We start from the raw sequence: 13403 nt of genomic DNA on the forward strand, positions 1-13403 counted from the left end.
TCAGCGCCTATATTTTATGGTCAGGCTTTTATTACAAGGTGGGTGGTCAAGATGTGGACTTTGTGAGGAGGGTATGGGACTTACTTGTTATATACTGCCATTGCGACCGGGCACGTGATCAGCAAGGCCCAGGGCATGCTGAAAATGGGCAGCCTTTTTAAAAAAATTATTAAGAATTTTAAGACAGCAATGGCAGAGCCCTAAACCAAGGAGGGGGGCCTTCTGAGCTCAGGACCCTGTGGAACTGCATAATTGTACACCCATAAAGATGACTCTGGTTGCCACCCTCAGGGTAGCATCAAAGAACCCTCAGACAGTAGAGCTGGAAATGGGGAGGCAGGCATTATCCCTTCCACTCTGTCTGCAGAGGCACAGAAAGGCCTGGTGACTTGACTGAAGTTCACAGAATGAGTTAGAGGGAGAACCTGGATTGGATCCTGGCCCTCCTAATTCTGAGATGTTCCTTATTGAATACAAAGTCATCCCAAGCTTGACCAAACATTTATGGGTTCATGCCTCTGGGCACCATCAGCCTGCCCAGAGGTCAGCTTAGAAGAGGGTGGTGACTGGATTCAAATCTACCAGTCTTGTTTATAATGACCCCAAGAACATGTTGTCTAAAACAGTCTTTTTTCTTTCTTTTCCTTAGAAACAAACATGTACAGGCAGAATTTCCCTGAAGTCACTGAATCACATAAAATGTTTTTTATATAAAAATGATTACAGGTATTATAACTATTCTGGAGGCTGGGCCACCGATTGTGCAAGACACCAGACTTCATTCAGGACGTACGTCCTTGATGAGTCCCATTTGCAGAGGAAAGCAGAGACTGGGGTCTCCTTCTGGTGTGACCTCCTGTGCCCATTGATCTCTCAGGGGGAAGCTCTCTTGGCCACTATGCTTCCATTCATTCCTTCAGTACTTTTTAGGCAGCACCTACCACATGCTGGGGACTACTCTGGAATCTGGGGATACAGCCAGAATTGGTAGATGAAAATACAGGATGCCTAGGTAACTTTGAATTCCAAACAATGAATCATTTTTCAGTTTAAATATGTCCCATACAACATTCAAGACATACTTACACTAAAAACGCATTATTAGTCTAAAATGCAAATATAACTGGGTATCCTATAGTTTTATTTGCTAAATCTGACAACCCTAGATATAGCAGAGAACAAGCCCTTGTGAAGCTTACATTCAAGTGAGAGGACCAGGCAATAAACGGATGAACAAATATACTGATGAGTAAAAATACCTGGACATAAGGGCTATGAGGAACATAGAGCAGGATGTGGGGAGAGAGAATGCCAGGAGATGCTATTTTTATTGGGATGGTAATAAGAGGTCTCTCTGAGGAGGTGACATTTAAGCTGAGGAATGAACAAAGTGAGGAAACAGTAGGTGCAAAGGCCCTGAGGTGAGGTTGTGCTTGGCATTAACAAGGAACAGATGGATGATCAGGGTGACAGGGAAGGGAGATGAAGGGAAGGGAGAATGGCAGGAGATGACACCCAGAGCTAGGAAAGGGGGCAGCTTATCTAGGGCCTGTGGACCAAGGTGTTTGTATTTCATTCCAAACTTAATGGGAAGCCACTGGAAGGTTTATCAGATCTATATTTTGAAAGGATCCCTTTGACTGTTCTGTGTAAAGGCGGAGTGTGAATAGCAAGACCAGGGGGAGGCTACTGCAGGCGTCCTGGTGAGAGATGGTGGAGCTAGAATTTGGGGGGTGGGAGGCAGAACAGTGAAGTTGGTTGGTGAGAAATGGTTGGATCTGGGTTACTTTTTGAGGATAGAGATGCCTAGATCTTCCGCGGGCTTGCATGTGGGTGTGAGAAAGGAGAGAAATCAAGGACTGCTGCTTGGGTTTTGGCTGGTGAGCTGTGTGGACACAAGGGCAATATTGGAGTTCAGAACAGGGGGAGACAAGTGTTTTCAGAGTATAACAGGGTTTGGTTTGGACACGTTCGCTTTGAGATGTCTAGTGGATACACAAATGGAGATGGTGCCTGACAGTTGGATATATGAAGCCAGATTTCAGGGGAGAGGTCTGGGCTGCAGATAAAAATGAGCTTTATACCAGAAGGTGAGACAGAGGGCAGAGGTCCCTCCAGGGCCAACTTGAAGGGGTCTGGGGGCTCAGAGCCACTCAGGGTAGTGGGGATCTCCAGGGACCAGCATTCTTTGGATATTTGTATTCAGGTGGAAATCAATTTATGCTGCATTTTAGGAGGAAGAGGAAAAGAAGGAACTCAAGGGCAGACCAAAGGGTGACCATATGCCTCTGTGTCTTTGGTATGCTTCCACTCTTTCCTAGCTCCGTGGCCATCACTCCAGTCCAACCTCCCATTATCTATGGCCTGGATGGCTACAAGCACTTTCTAAATTGGTCTTCCTGTTTCAACCCTTGCACTTTATAGTTTCTTCTCCACACAGAACCCAGAGCAATTGTTTAAATACTCAAGTATGACCGTGCCATGCATTTCCTGATACGCTTCAGTTGTTCCCCATTGCTCTTAGGTCCAAAATTCTGCACATGGTCCCTGGGGCCCAACTTGCCTCCCAGCCTTACCTTACACCTTCTTCTTGTTTGTTTCTGAGCACCTGCCCCTCTAGTCTTCTTTTGGTTCCTCCAACACTTCCTAATTTCTCCTGCCTCAGGGCCTTTGCACACACTTTCCCCAAGAATCAACTGGTAGTTCTTTCCCTCACTATTCCCTGGCTAACTTCCCTACAACTTCTGGTCTCAGCTTAAACGTCACCTCCCCAGGGAAGCCTTCCCTGAACTTGCTGTCTGCATTATGTTTCCTTGATACAAATTCTGTAGCACCTTCTTTCCTTTCCTGGCACTTACCTCAATTTGTAATTATATGTTACAGCAAATGCTTGTTGAATTAAGCTGAACTCCTGGGCTAGGGTGAAACAGTATCAATGTATTCTAGAACTTTCTAACTCTCAGGGGCTTCACGATCTTCCACTTGCACTTTTGCTGGAGAAGCTGGAGAAGCACTGAAAGTCCAGGGCCTCCGCAAGGAGGTCAGCCATGGGTCAGAGAGAAGGTTGATGGAACTGCCCTGTCAGGACCTCCATCTCCCCTCCACACCCCCCGTGATGGCCTCTGAATGCATAAAGGTCATGCATTCTGCTCCTTGCCCTTGCTCCTAAGAGCACAAATTATTTATTTTGTAATTGAAAATATGTCTTTCCCCAGCCTGAACACCCACCCTTCAAAGTGGCCCTTAGAGAGGAAAACCTTCTCGCTTCCCACTAGGCCAGTGGAAACTCTGTTAAGTATCAGGGCCTAGTCTGAACTGCTTCCCTTTAAAGAGCTCTGATTGTTTTGGTGCAGATTCCAAATCCTTGAATTTCTTAAAATATATCCACTGTTCAGAGGCACAACTAAGGCAGTTAGACTCTTATTTAGAAAGTCCTGAACCATCTTTCCTAAGGCTGAAGTTTAGAGCACTTGATTAGTTCCCTCTATTATCGCCTCTTACTGGGTATCTCAAAAAGATGTTGGTTGGGAGTAAATATTTGGGTTCTTGCTCTAATTGGGTGGCCAGAGCAAACCTCAGAGAGGGGGTCCAGTAAATATGTAATTTAAGAGTCTTAGATGCATAGGAATTCCATTCTCTTTTTCTATCTATGCATCCATCCAACCCCACATCCACTGGACATAAAGCTGTGTGTGAACGAGGCAGTCACGACCCCTGCCTTAGGGGATCTCATAAGCTAGTGGAGACAGAATTCCTAGATTGGCCAAACCTGGGTCATTGGTCCACTTCTTTGCCAGGGGAGGGTGGGACAACGGGGTTGATAGTTCTACCAAGATTGTGTCTAGAGCAGTTTCCTAAAGGAATGTGTTGGGATGCTGTTGTCAGAAGAAGGGTGGAGTGACTCTGGGAAGGCAAACCAACAGATGTCCACTGGATTAGAGGCATTTACTCATCACGGGGGTGAGCAAGAACATGTGACTGTAGCATAAGCCTTTCTCCTTTTCTGGAGCGGACTTATTCCTTTGTTTATCCATGATCAAATTGCAGGATCTGGACTCAGGGTCCTGTCATAAGGACCAGAGAGAATCCATCTCCTGGATACCTGGCTGTAAGTGTCCTAATCTGGGTCCTCCCCTCCCTTCCTCCACCTAAATTTATCAGCTACTGCTAAGGTGTGAGTGCCCCTAAGGTTGATACATCCACTATAGCTGTGCTTGCGGTCTGGACACAGAGAAGAGAATTTCTTTATGCTCTGACAATCAGAAAGTTCTTCCTGAGACTCTGAAAGTCAGTGAGTCCTGAGCCAGGCCCAGGCCCCAGAGATGGAGTTGGAGTCTAAATTAGTGCTTCTCACCTCTGACCAACACATTGGAAGCATCTGGAGAGTTTTACGAAATACTCAGGCCTCCCCTCCGACATTCTGATTGTAACTAGTCTCTGGTGGGGCCCAGCCATTGACTTTTTAAACAGCTCTCCAAACGAGTCTGATAGGTAGCTGGGTTAAAACCACGGGTTGAAGTGCAATTTGGAGAGCCCTCTTCAATGCGGTGCCTGCCTGCATCCAGGAGTGAGGGGGGAGGTGATATCCAGCAGACGGCTGCGTCTCCAAGATGTATAGCGGCGCCAGGTGCCCAGCAGGTGCTCAGTAAATCTTCATGCTATGAATGACGATTGATAGCTGGGAAGAAATGGTTCTTCCTGAAGACTGCACATTTTCCATTGTTCCTGGCACACAGCAAAGGATTTGAGTTAGTCCCCACTTGAGGTCAGGCTGTGGTTCTCCAGGAATCCTAGAACCTCTCCCACCTAATCTCCCGATCCAGTGATTCTCAACACTGGCTGCACTCGACATTCACTGGAAGTCATTAAAAAGAATACCTTTGGACGTTATGGTTCTGTGGTGCAGGATTAAAGCCCGAGCATAGGCATTTTAAAAACTGTCCCAGGTGATTCTCACACTCTCTAAGGGTTGAAGACCATGGTCCTAATCTTCATTTCTGCCTCTGTGAGTCTGTTTTCTGACTTCAACTAAGAAGTCAGAGACCCCTGGAAGTGTCTTATTTGGGGGGTGGTACTGGGTTCTTATGTAGTGTTCCCCAAATGTACCTGTTCATAACATTCATCTTGGGTGTTTTTTTAAAAACATACATTCCTGAGCGTCTACTCCAGCTTTGGCATCAGAAGCTTCAGGGAGGGGCCTGGGAATCTGTGTTTTTAACAAGCATCCTGGTGTATGTGTTACCTGCTAACCTCACCAACTGCACTGCCCTCTTTGCTCGCCCTCCACCTCCAACATCCTGAGTCCCTTCTGGTCTCTGCTTCGGGACCCCTGCTGGCACTCTCCCCCCTCCAGGTGTGCCCAAATGTCACCTTCCCAGAGAAGCCCCACCTGACCAAAGAAGTGACTAACGTTTCCCCAGCTCCCAGCCTTTACCCTGTAGCCCTAGGTGAATTCTCTTCTGACACCCTATGGGGGATTATCTGTGTCCCCTTGTTTATCTCCTTCATGCCTCTCCCCGACCAGAAACTGACGTTCTAAGGGTAACAGTGTCAGGTTCATGCTGGGTCCCTGGCACCCGGCACGTGACAGGTGGCCAAGAGGTACAGATGTGTGAGACTCATGCCAGCAGAGCATCTGTGAGTCTTTCCAGTCCTGGGAAATTGAGTTCAGGCGCAAGCAGGCAACTAAGCTGTACGTTAAAATCATGCTACAGCTGTGGGCACAAAGAGGCACGTGGAGACACAAGTCTGCCACAGAAGGGAGTGGGTGCATCCCTCAGCCCCCCCCTTAGAGAAGAAAAGAGGGAAAAGGTGTGATCAGCTGGTCACTCCAGGCAAAACTACAAGCGGCAGCTTTCTTGTCCTGGAGCTGGCGGCCCCAGCGCGGCAGTGGCCCCGCAGCGAGGCCTCCTTCCTCCCGGCCGCCCGCCTCCCGCCCCCGCCCCCTCGCTCCCGCCCCCGGGTCCCCGCGCGGCGGCCCCGCCCCCGCCGGCCCGGCCGCCCTGTCCCCGCCCCGCCCCCCCCCCCGCCCGCAACAGGTGCTCCCGGAGCAGGAAGCTCGCGCCGCCGCCGCCGCCGCCGCCGCCCGGCTCCCCCGGCACGTCCAGGACCCGCTGCGCCAGGCGCGCCGTCCCCGGACCCCGCGTGCGTCCCCGCGAGGGCGGTGACCCGGCCGCTCGACCTGCCCGCCCCTCTGTCCCGCTTCCTGCCACCGTCGCCCCCTCCGGCCAGGGGCCCCCGCGAAAGCCGCGCCGGCCCTCGTCCCCGCAGCCCCCGCGCCGCTCTCCGCGCCATGGACGCCCCCGAGCCGCAGCCCGACCCCGACGGCGGGGATGCCCCGGGCCACGAGCCCGGGGGCAGCCCCCAAGACGAGTTCGACTTCTCCATCCTCTTCGACTATGACTATTTGAATCCTATCGAAGGTCGGTGGGGGTCCCCCCGGCCTGGCCCTGGGGCCCGGGCTGGGGCTTGGGCCTGGGGAGTGGGCCCAGGGCCTCGCTTTGCTCCAGATGTCACACTTCCTGGGGGACCTGGAGCGGGGGGCGCCTCTCCCCAGGTGAGAGGGAGGGCACGAGGAGTTAGGGACTGCTGCCACCCTTAGGGGGCGGTAGGCTCGCTCTTGCCCCCGAAGGGGGTCCGTTTTGTTGGGGACTTCTCCCTGAGGGTCACTGCTAGCAAAGCAAAAGGTGGCAGGGGACTCGGCGCCTCTTGCCGGCTGTTGGGTCGTCAGAGGGCAACGGAAGTGTTTGATTTGCCTTTGGAGAGAGGAGGTGAGAAAGCCCAAGAATGGAGTTAGTGGGGAGGGCTCTGGTGCAAAGAGCTTGCCACTGAGCCTGAGAATCAGGGCACATGGGCACATGAGGTTGGTCCTCCTCCGTCGGGCATGTGTCGCATTTGTTGTGGACTTTGTGTTGAAACTAAGGAAGAGGTTGCTTGTGTCGGATGCTGGAGGGTGGTTTGACTTCACTGTCAGGAGGCCAGCCCATTTCCTCCCTGGGTTCTGCTGCGGCTGTTCGGAATCACCCCAAATGGGTCAGCCTGAGCTCTATTAAGGGATCCCCAACCCCAGTCATATGGTTGTGAGGGTTGGGGGAGCTGGCCTGTGGATTCAGGAAAACGCAGGCTATCCCTGCCCAGAGACCTGTCAGTCTGTGCCTTCAAGTGCCCTGGCGGGCTGGGGACTTCCCCAGGCTGGACTGCCCCCTCACCGTTTAATGGGAGTGCTTGTCAGATGGCGCAGGAGGTCGCACACCCAACCTCACTGTATTTTTCTAGTTGGCAGGTTGTCTTAGAAAAAACCAAAAACCTAACCCAGCTTCCTGAATTTGACAGCCCAGCCCAGCCAGTGCTTGTGGAAGCCTCAGGGGCAGGCTTGCTGGTAACTTCCAGATGCTCTCGGGCTTGGCTGCATCCGGAGTGCAGGCAGCGGGGGTACAGGCTGGTTTGTGTAGGAGGCCTGTTCACGGATACTCCCAGGCTTGCAGCTGCCCAGAGTTGCTGCGTTGGGCAAGGTGAAGGAGAAGTTTTAACTTTCCTTCCAACAGAATCTTCACGGGCCACCTTAGGTGAGGGGCTTGCTTTGCTTTCAGGGATCCCTTTTGCTTGGATACCAAGTGAAGACGGTAATCAGTAATGATTCTGTATTTTGGCTGGAGATGGAAATAATTAGCAAGAGACCCGTCTTCCCGGGTTGCAATCTGGAGGCCATCCTTTGCTTTGAAAAGATAGAACTGAGAATCTGCAAATGATCCCTCTAGCGTCAGTGGTCTTTCTATTTGTTAAGCTTAAAAAGTCATGTTTTCAGGGAACTAATATTTATATCCCTCCCAGATTCACAATCAGTTAACTTTTTTTTTTTTTTTTGGCACAGGGGAGATTTCCGGGGAAATTGTTTCCAAGCCAAATCTGATGGGAGGTGCATTTTTATAGTTTTTCTTGGCAAGCAGTGCATGGTGGCCACTAGATAGGTGTTTAAATGATCATAGGCAAAGCTATGCAATCCTTTTTTTAAATGTTTTTTTGGGGAACAGTTTTAGATTTACAGAAAAGTTGTAAAGATAGTATTGAGAATTCTCGGAGATCCAGCATCCAGTTGCCTATATTATTAACATCTTACATTAGTGTGGTGCATTTGTTATAATTAATATATAATTAATAAACCAATGTGGATACATTATTGGGAACTAAAGTTCATACTTAGTTTAGATTCAGATTGTCCTTGTGTTTTTTTTTTTTATGAACTTGACAGTTTTGAGGAGCATTGGCTAGTGATACTGTAGAATGTCCCTCAGGAAGGGTCTCTCTGGCATTTTTTTTTTTTTCATGGATAGACTGGGGCTCTGGTTTTGGAGAAAAAACTCACAGAGGTAAAGTGACCATTTTCATTATGTCTTATCAGGGCTCCCTGCTATCAGTATGATCTATCACTGTGACGGTGAGCTTTATCACATGGCTGTGGTAGCGTTTGTCAGGTTTCTTCACCGTAAAGTCACGCCTTTTCAACACTGTGCTCTTTGGAAAGAAGTTACTACGTGCAGTCCCGGTGATGGAGTGGGGAGTTCTGTTCTGGAATCTGTAAAATAATGACTCCTTGCTGGGAAGAAGTCAGCACAGAAACATTGTGGCTCAGGAAGAAAGGGGACATCATGAGCCTTGAGAGGCTGAAGCAAGCTGTTCCAGATGTGGGTCTGGCTCACCCAGATGTTAGTAGGGGTCACCTCTCTCTGCTTCCACGTGGTGGAACTCCCCAAGGACCAATGCTAGCCCTTGTCTTGCTATTGGGCTGTGTCCCAGGTGATAGTGCGCTGGTGATGCATGTGAGCTGTTACCCTTAACTCTTTGCATGAGCCCGGCAAAAACCAAGGAATGAAAAGGACTGCTAATGGACAGACACTGGTGGAACTGGTGAATGCACTTAGGAATTTGGGGGAAGTCGGATGCTCATTTCATGGAACTTTGGCATATAGCAGATGCTCATTAGCTTATGTAATACCCCTCCAGTCCTAGCAGGGAGGCATATCATCCCCCTCATTTTACAGAGAGGGCACAGAGGTGAGGGAATTTCCCCAAGAAAGCGGAGCTGGCGAATGGCAGGGCTGACATATGAACCTACCTGTCCTGCTCCTGAGCTTGGGCTGTGAACTACTGTGTGAGGGTACTTCATTCCCTCATTTAATGAGAGACATGGGAAGGCAGTTGTAAGGGGCAAGGCACCATGGCAAAGCTGGGGTTTAAAATACTTACCAATAAATTGGGTCAGTCATTTAACCTCTCCGGACCTCTGTTTGCTCATCTGTCAGGTGGCTGAAATAATAGTGCTTACCTCATAGGGCTGTTTGCCTTGAGTGGGTTTACACGGAGTGTGATTTATTACTAGCATTTTATTAAACTCTTGGTTTTGTTAATGGAAGTGCTCAGGTAGTGTGAGCCATTATTCATTTACTCCTCCGACTAACTATTGAGCACCTATTGTGTTAGATCCTGGGGATACAGTACGGACTATGACCCAGCCCCTGCCCTCACTGAACTGGAGCCTCTACTTGTGCTTCTAATTATTTTCTCTTGTCTGATTGCATTGACTAATACTTCTGGTAGTATGAATGGTAGCCATCTTTGCTTTGTTTCTATCCCAAACAGGCATACCTCTAGGGCCAGCTTTAGGACTGAGGTATATGTATTTTTTATTATGTTAAGGAAGTATCCATCCATTCCTATTTTCTGGAGGGTTTTGATTAGGAAAGGGGAGTTAAATTACATCATGACTTTTTAGCATGTTTGGAAAAATATGCTTTTATTCTTCCTAGATCTATTAATATTTCTAAATATCGAAACATTTCTGGTATAAACCCCACTTGGTCATTGTGTATTATTTTCTCATGGTGGAGCAGCTGGCAGCTGTTTGATAACATTTAAGATTTCTTTCAGCAGTATTTATGAGTGGTATTTGTAATATCCTTTTTGGTGTGCTATTTTATTTAGGTTTCTTTCCTTTTCTATGCTCAGGAATAATGGATGTGTTGTTGGGACCATCTGGTTTCTAAAGTTGTCATAGAATTCCTCTGTGAAGCCAGCAGGACCTGGTGCCTTTTTATGGGGTTGTTCTGTGATAGCTTTCTCTATTCTCTCTATGGGAATTGGCCTGTTTATTCTTTCTATTTCTACTGGAGTCATTTTTGGCAAGCTGCATCTTTCTGAGAAATTATCCATTTCATCCATCTAGGTTTTCAAGTTTATTTGCCTAGAAGCATGCAAAGTAGACTCTTATCTCTTTCAACTGAGAAAGACAGCTAAATGCATAGTAACAGGAAGGAAGGAAGCAGGGCTGTGGGAGTCCTGACTATGGCTTCTGACCCAACCTGGTTGGGGAGAGGTGTGCTGTCTGTCAGACAGATCACAGTTTAATTCCCTGTATGTGCTCATGAATTCAATGAATTCTTCCCTTACACTGGGAAAGACAGATGGTTATTGGGAATGGGTAATGGGGTGGGAATGCAGGTGGAAGGGAGAGTTCAGCACAACACCACCTCCGACATGAGTCTGCTTTGCTCCCACATGCTTTTATACCATTTTCAAGTAGATTCACAGACCCTACTGTAACCCGTTCCCTAATGTCGCCTGCACTTCAAGTCAGGAACACCTGCTCTCACCCCATTCACAGGAGAAAATTAAAACACCATTCTTTCAGCAAACACTCAGTGAAAGCTGGTTTTGTGCCGGGCCCTGTGGGGGTATAGAGACGAATGAGAAGTGGTCCTGCCCTTGCCTGGCCCCCAGGCCAATGTGGAACACAGCCTGGTAAACAAATAGGGACACACGAGGTGCTGGGATATAGTATCTCAGGGTTTTTTGGTGCTTACTAAAAATAGTTCTACCCTAAGCAAGCAGGTTCGCTGAACACATGTGACATTCAGAGACATTGCCGTCTGTGTCAAGTTAAGGACAGGCCTTAATAAGTCTGCTTTGTGCAAACAGTGTCTCCAGGTGCAGCTGGAAAGGTGAATTGAGGGCTAGGGTTGAGCAGTGGCCTGGTCAGGGAGGGAAAGGAAATGGGGAGAAAGTTGCCTTAATTATTCTTCATTACTGAACAAATATCATCCCAGCGTTTAAAGTAAAGGCTCTCTGTTCTTGAGGTGGCCTTAGATTTTGGTCAGGAGTGGAGGCTCTTGAAACCCGACAGCACTGTTATTTGGGTTGGTTCCTAAGACTTTCTAGTCCTATAAGATGATGAGCGTGAGTGAATTTGAAAAATGCAGCATTTGTGGCCAATGGCTCTCAATCTTGGTTTCATATTAGAATCTTCCAGCTGGCCCTAAAACCAGTGAAATCAGTCTATTTGGAGGTCAGTTAACTTTGCTGAGTGTCACACAGTGGTAAGTGGCAGGGCAGACCTTGAACCCAGGCAGATGGAGTCCTGAGTCCCTGCCTTCAGCACCACAACTCAGCGGGTATGTCACCGACTCAGCGTCAGTCAGTCTCATGTATGGTGGCATAGGGCACATCTACCCCTCATACTTGATATTTATCTAATTATCAATTATATGTTTACTGCTGTCCTAATGGGATTATACTCATTTGAAAACATGCAGCAAAAAATTGGGAAATGATAGAATATAAATGGGAGTTCTGTTATCTTTATATTTCTTTCTATAACCCAGTGGATTGTCATGCATGCCTCTTGGGGCACATGTTCCCCCAGTTTCAGAGGCCATTGGCTCAATAAGTCAAAGCACCAGGTCTGAAATCAGAAAATCCTGGCTTGAAATCCTGACTTCGTTGCCTCCTGCCTGCATGACTGGGCCGAGCAGAAGTATCTGACATTAGCAAGCATAAACGAAGAATTGCCAAATAAATGGATGAAAAGTTGCATAATAAGCCCTTATTAGTGGCTTGCCTACGGGCACATGAGTTTGTTTCTCTGGGCTTGTGTTTTCTCTTCTGTGAAATGGGGTGGTGATGGCACTGCTCCCCTGCTGGGGCCGATGTGAGGTGTCCCAAGGCAGTGTGACAGAGCGCAAACAGCGGGCTGCGTGGTGGGTGGGTGGCGGTGGCGATGGGCTCTGGGAAATCTAGCTCCCCTGACTCCTTGAGGACACTGGCTCTGAGGAGGAGAGAGCCTTGCCTTGACCTTTGATAAACCCTGAGCCTAAGAGAAGGTGGGCCGGGAATGAAGAGTCTGGTCGTTGGAGAGGTGCCACTGGCCACCGGGTTGGAGTCGGTGCTCGAACAAGTTATTTAACTTGTGCACATGCAGTTCTGACTTTAAAAACACTCCTCCAGCCCCTGCCTCAGCCCCAGAACTTGGCCGGCTTGGCTGTAAAAGCTTTCTTGGTTGACCAGACTCCAGGCCTGGGAGGTTCCCCTGTGGCTGCCTCTCTTGGGGAGGCTGTGTTTCCCAAGGTGGCTCCCGTGGGACCCTGGAGCCGGAGCCAGGAAAGGGCAGCTCTGGAAAGTGCAGCAGGATGGGGGCCCTGGGGCTCCCCCACCAGCGAAGGACTACCCCTTCCTCCTTCCCCAGCGCAGGAAATGGCCACAGGCTTGCTGGGGGTCAGGCCAGTCTCGGCTTCCCCAGGCTGGTGCCAGGTTCGCTTTCCCTGATTGTTCCCAAACGGAGCTCAGGGAAGAAGGCACGACTTGGCACTGGGAGGGGCCAGGGCTCTCTGCTTCCCTCCCTGGAGCAGAGCCCAACATGGGTTCCCCCAAAGCAAGGAGGAACTGGTTTTGACTTTTTCCTGAACTTTTTATTATAAACTTTTTCCAAAATGTAAAAAAGTAGAGATAACAATGCGATTAACTACCATGTTTGCATCACCAGCTCCAACAGTTATCAACACTAGGCAATCTTATTTCCTCTATCCTCCGACAGATTCTCCCCATCTTCACCCCAGGTTACTTTATCTTAGAATGCAGATGGCATACTATTTTATTAACTAGATTAATATATGACTCTCAAAGATAAGACTCTTGAGAAAAATCAAATACCGTTATCTAACCTAAAAAAGAATAATAATTACTTAATTTCAAATGTTCAGTGCTCACATTTGTGGTCTCACAAGTATCTTTCTCTAGTTAATTTGTTTGAACCAAGGTCCAAGCAAGGTCCTCCACTGTATTTGGTTGACATGGCTATTTCACCTCTTTTATTCTATAAAAGTCCCCATCAGTCTGTTTTCTTGCCATTTTGTTTTGTGGGAGAAACAAGGTTGTTTTTCCTATGCAGTTTCTCACTTTCTGGATTTTGCCAGTGGCATCCCTGTGGTGTCTTTCACCATGTTCTTCTGCCGTTGCATTTTCTAAACTGGCATTTAGATGTAAAGCCCCATGCCTTGGACTTTTAATGCCTGTTTTCCTCTGCAACATATATCAAAAGCAGACTGTCAGCTGCAAGCAGAGCTGAGAGATTACTC

At 48.5% G+C, this 13403-nt stretch overlaps 1 protein-coding gene across 7 annotated transcripts in view; it reads left to right on the plus strand.

The window, feature by feature from the left end:
• The window catches only part of NFATC2 (nuclear factor of activated T cells 2), a 148392-nt gene that overhangs the window by 9808 nt on the left and 125181 nt on the right, over positions 1-13403 (plus strand). For 4 of the 7 annotated variants that reach the window (XM_073236436.1, XM_073236437.1, XM_037006303.2 and 1 more), the window contains exon 1: positions 6068-6422. The exons of 2 other annotated variants lie outside the window; for them this stretch is intronic. In XM_073236436.1, the coding sequence (XP_073092537.1) occupies positions 6293-6422 (130 nt within the window). In that variant the 5' untranslated portion in view covers positions 6068-6292. Of the gene's footprint in view, positions 1-6067; positions 6423-13403 lie in introns of those variants that run through there. One more of the 7 variants, XM_073236441.1, reaches the window with a different exon arrangement.

This window comes from Manis javanica, chromosome 5 (genome assembly GCF_040802235.1).
Source record: "Manis javanica isolate MJ-LG chromosome 5, MJ_LKY, whole genome shotgun sequence".
NCBI lineage: Eukaryota > Metazoa > Chordata > Mammalia > Pholidota > Manidae > Manis > Manis javanica.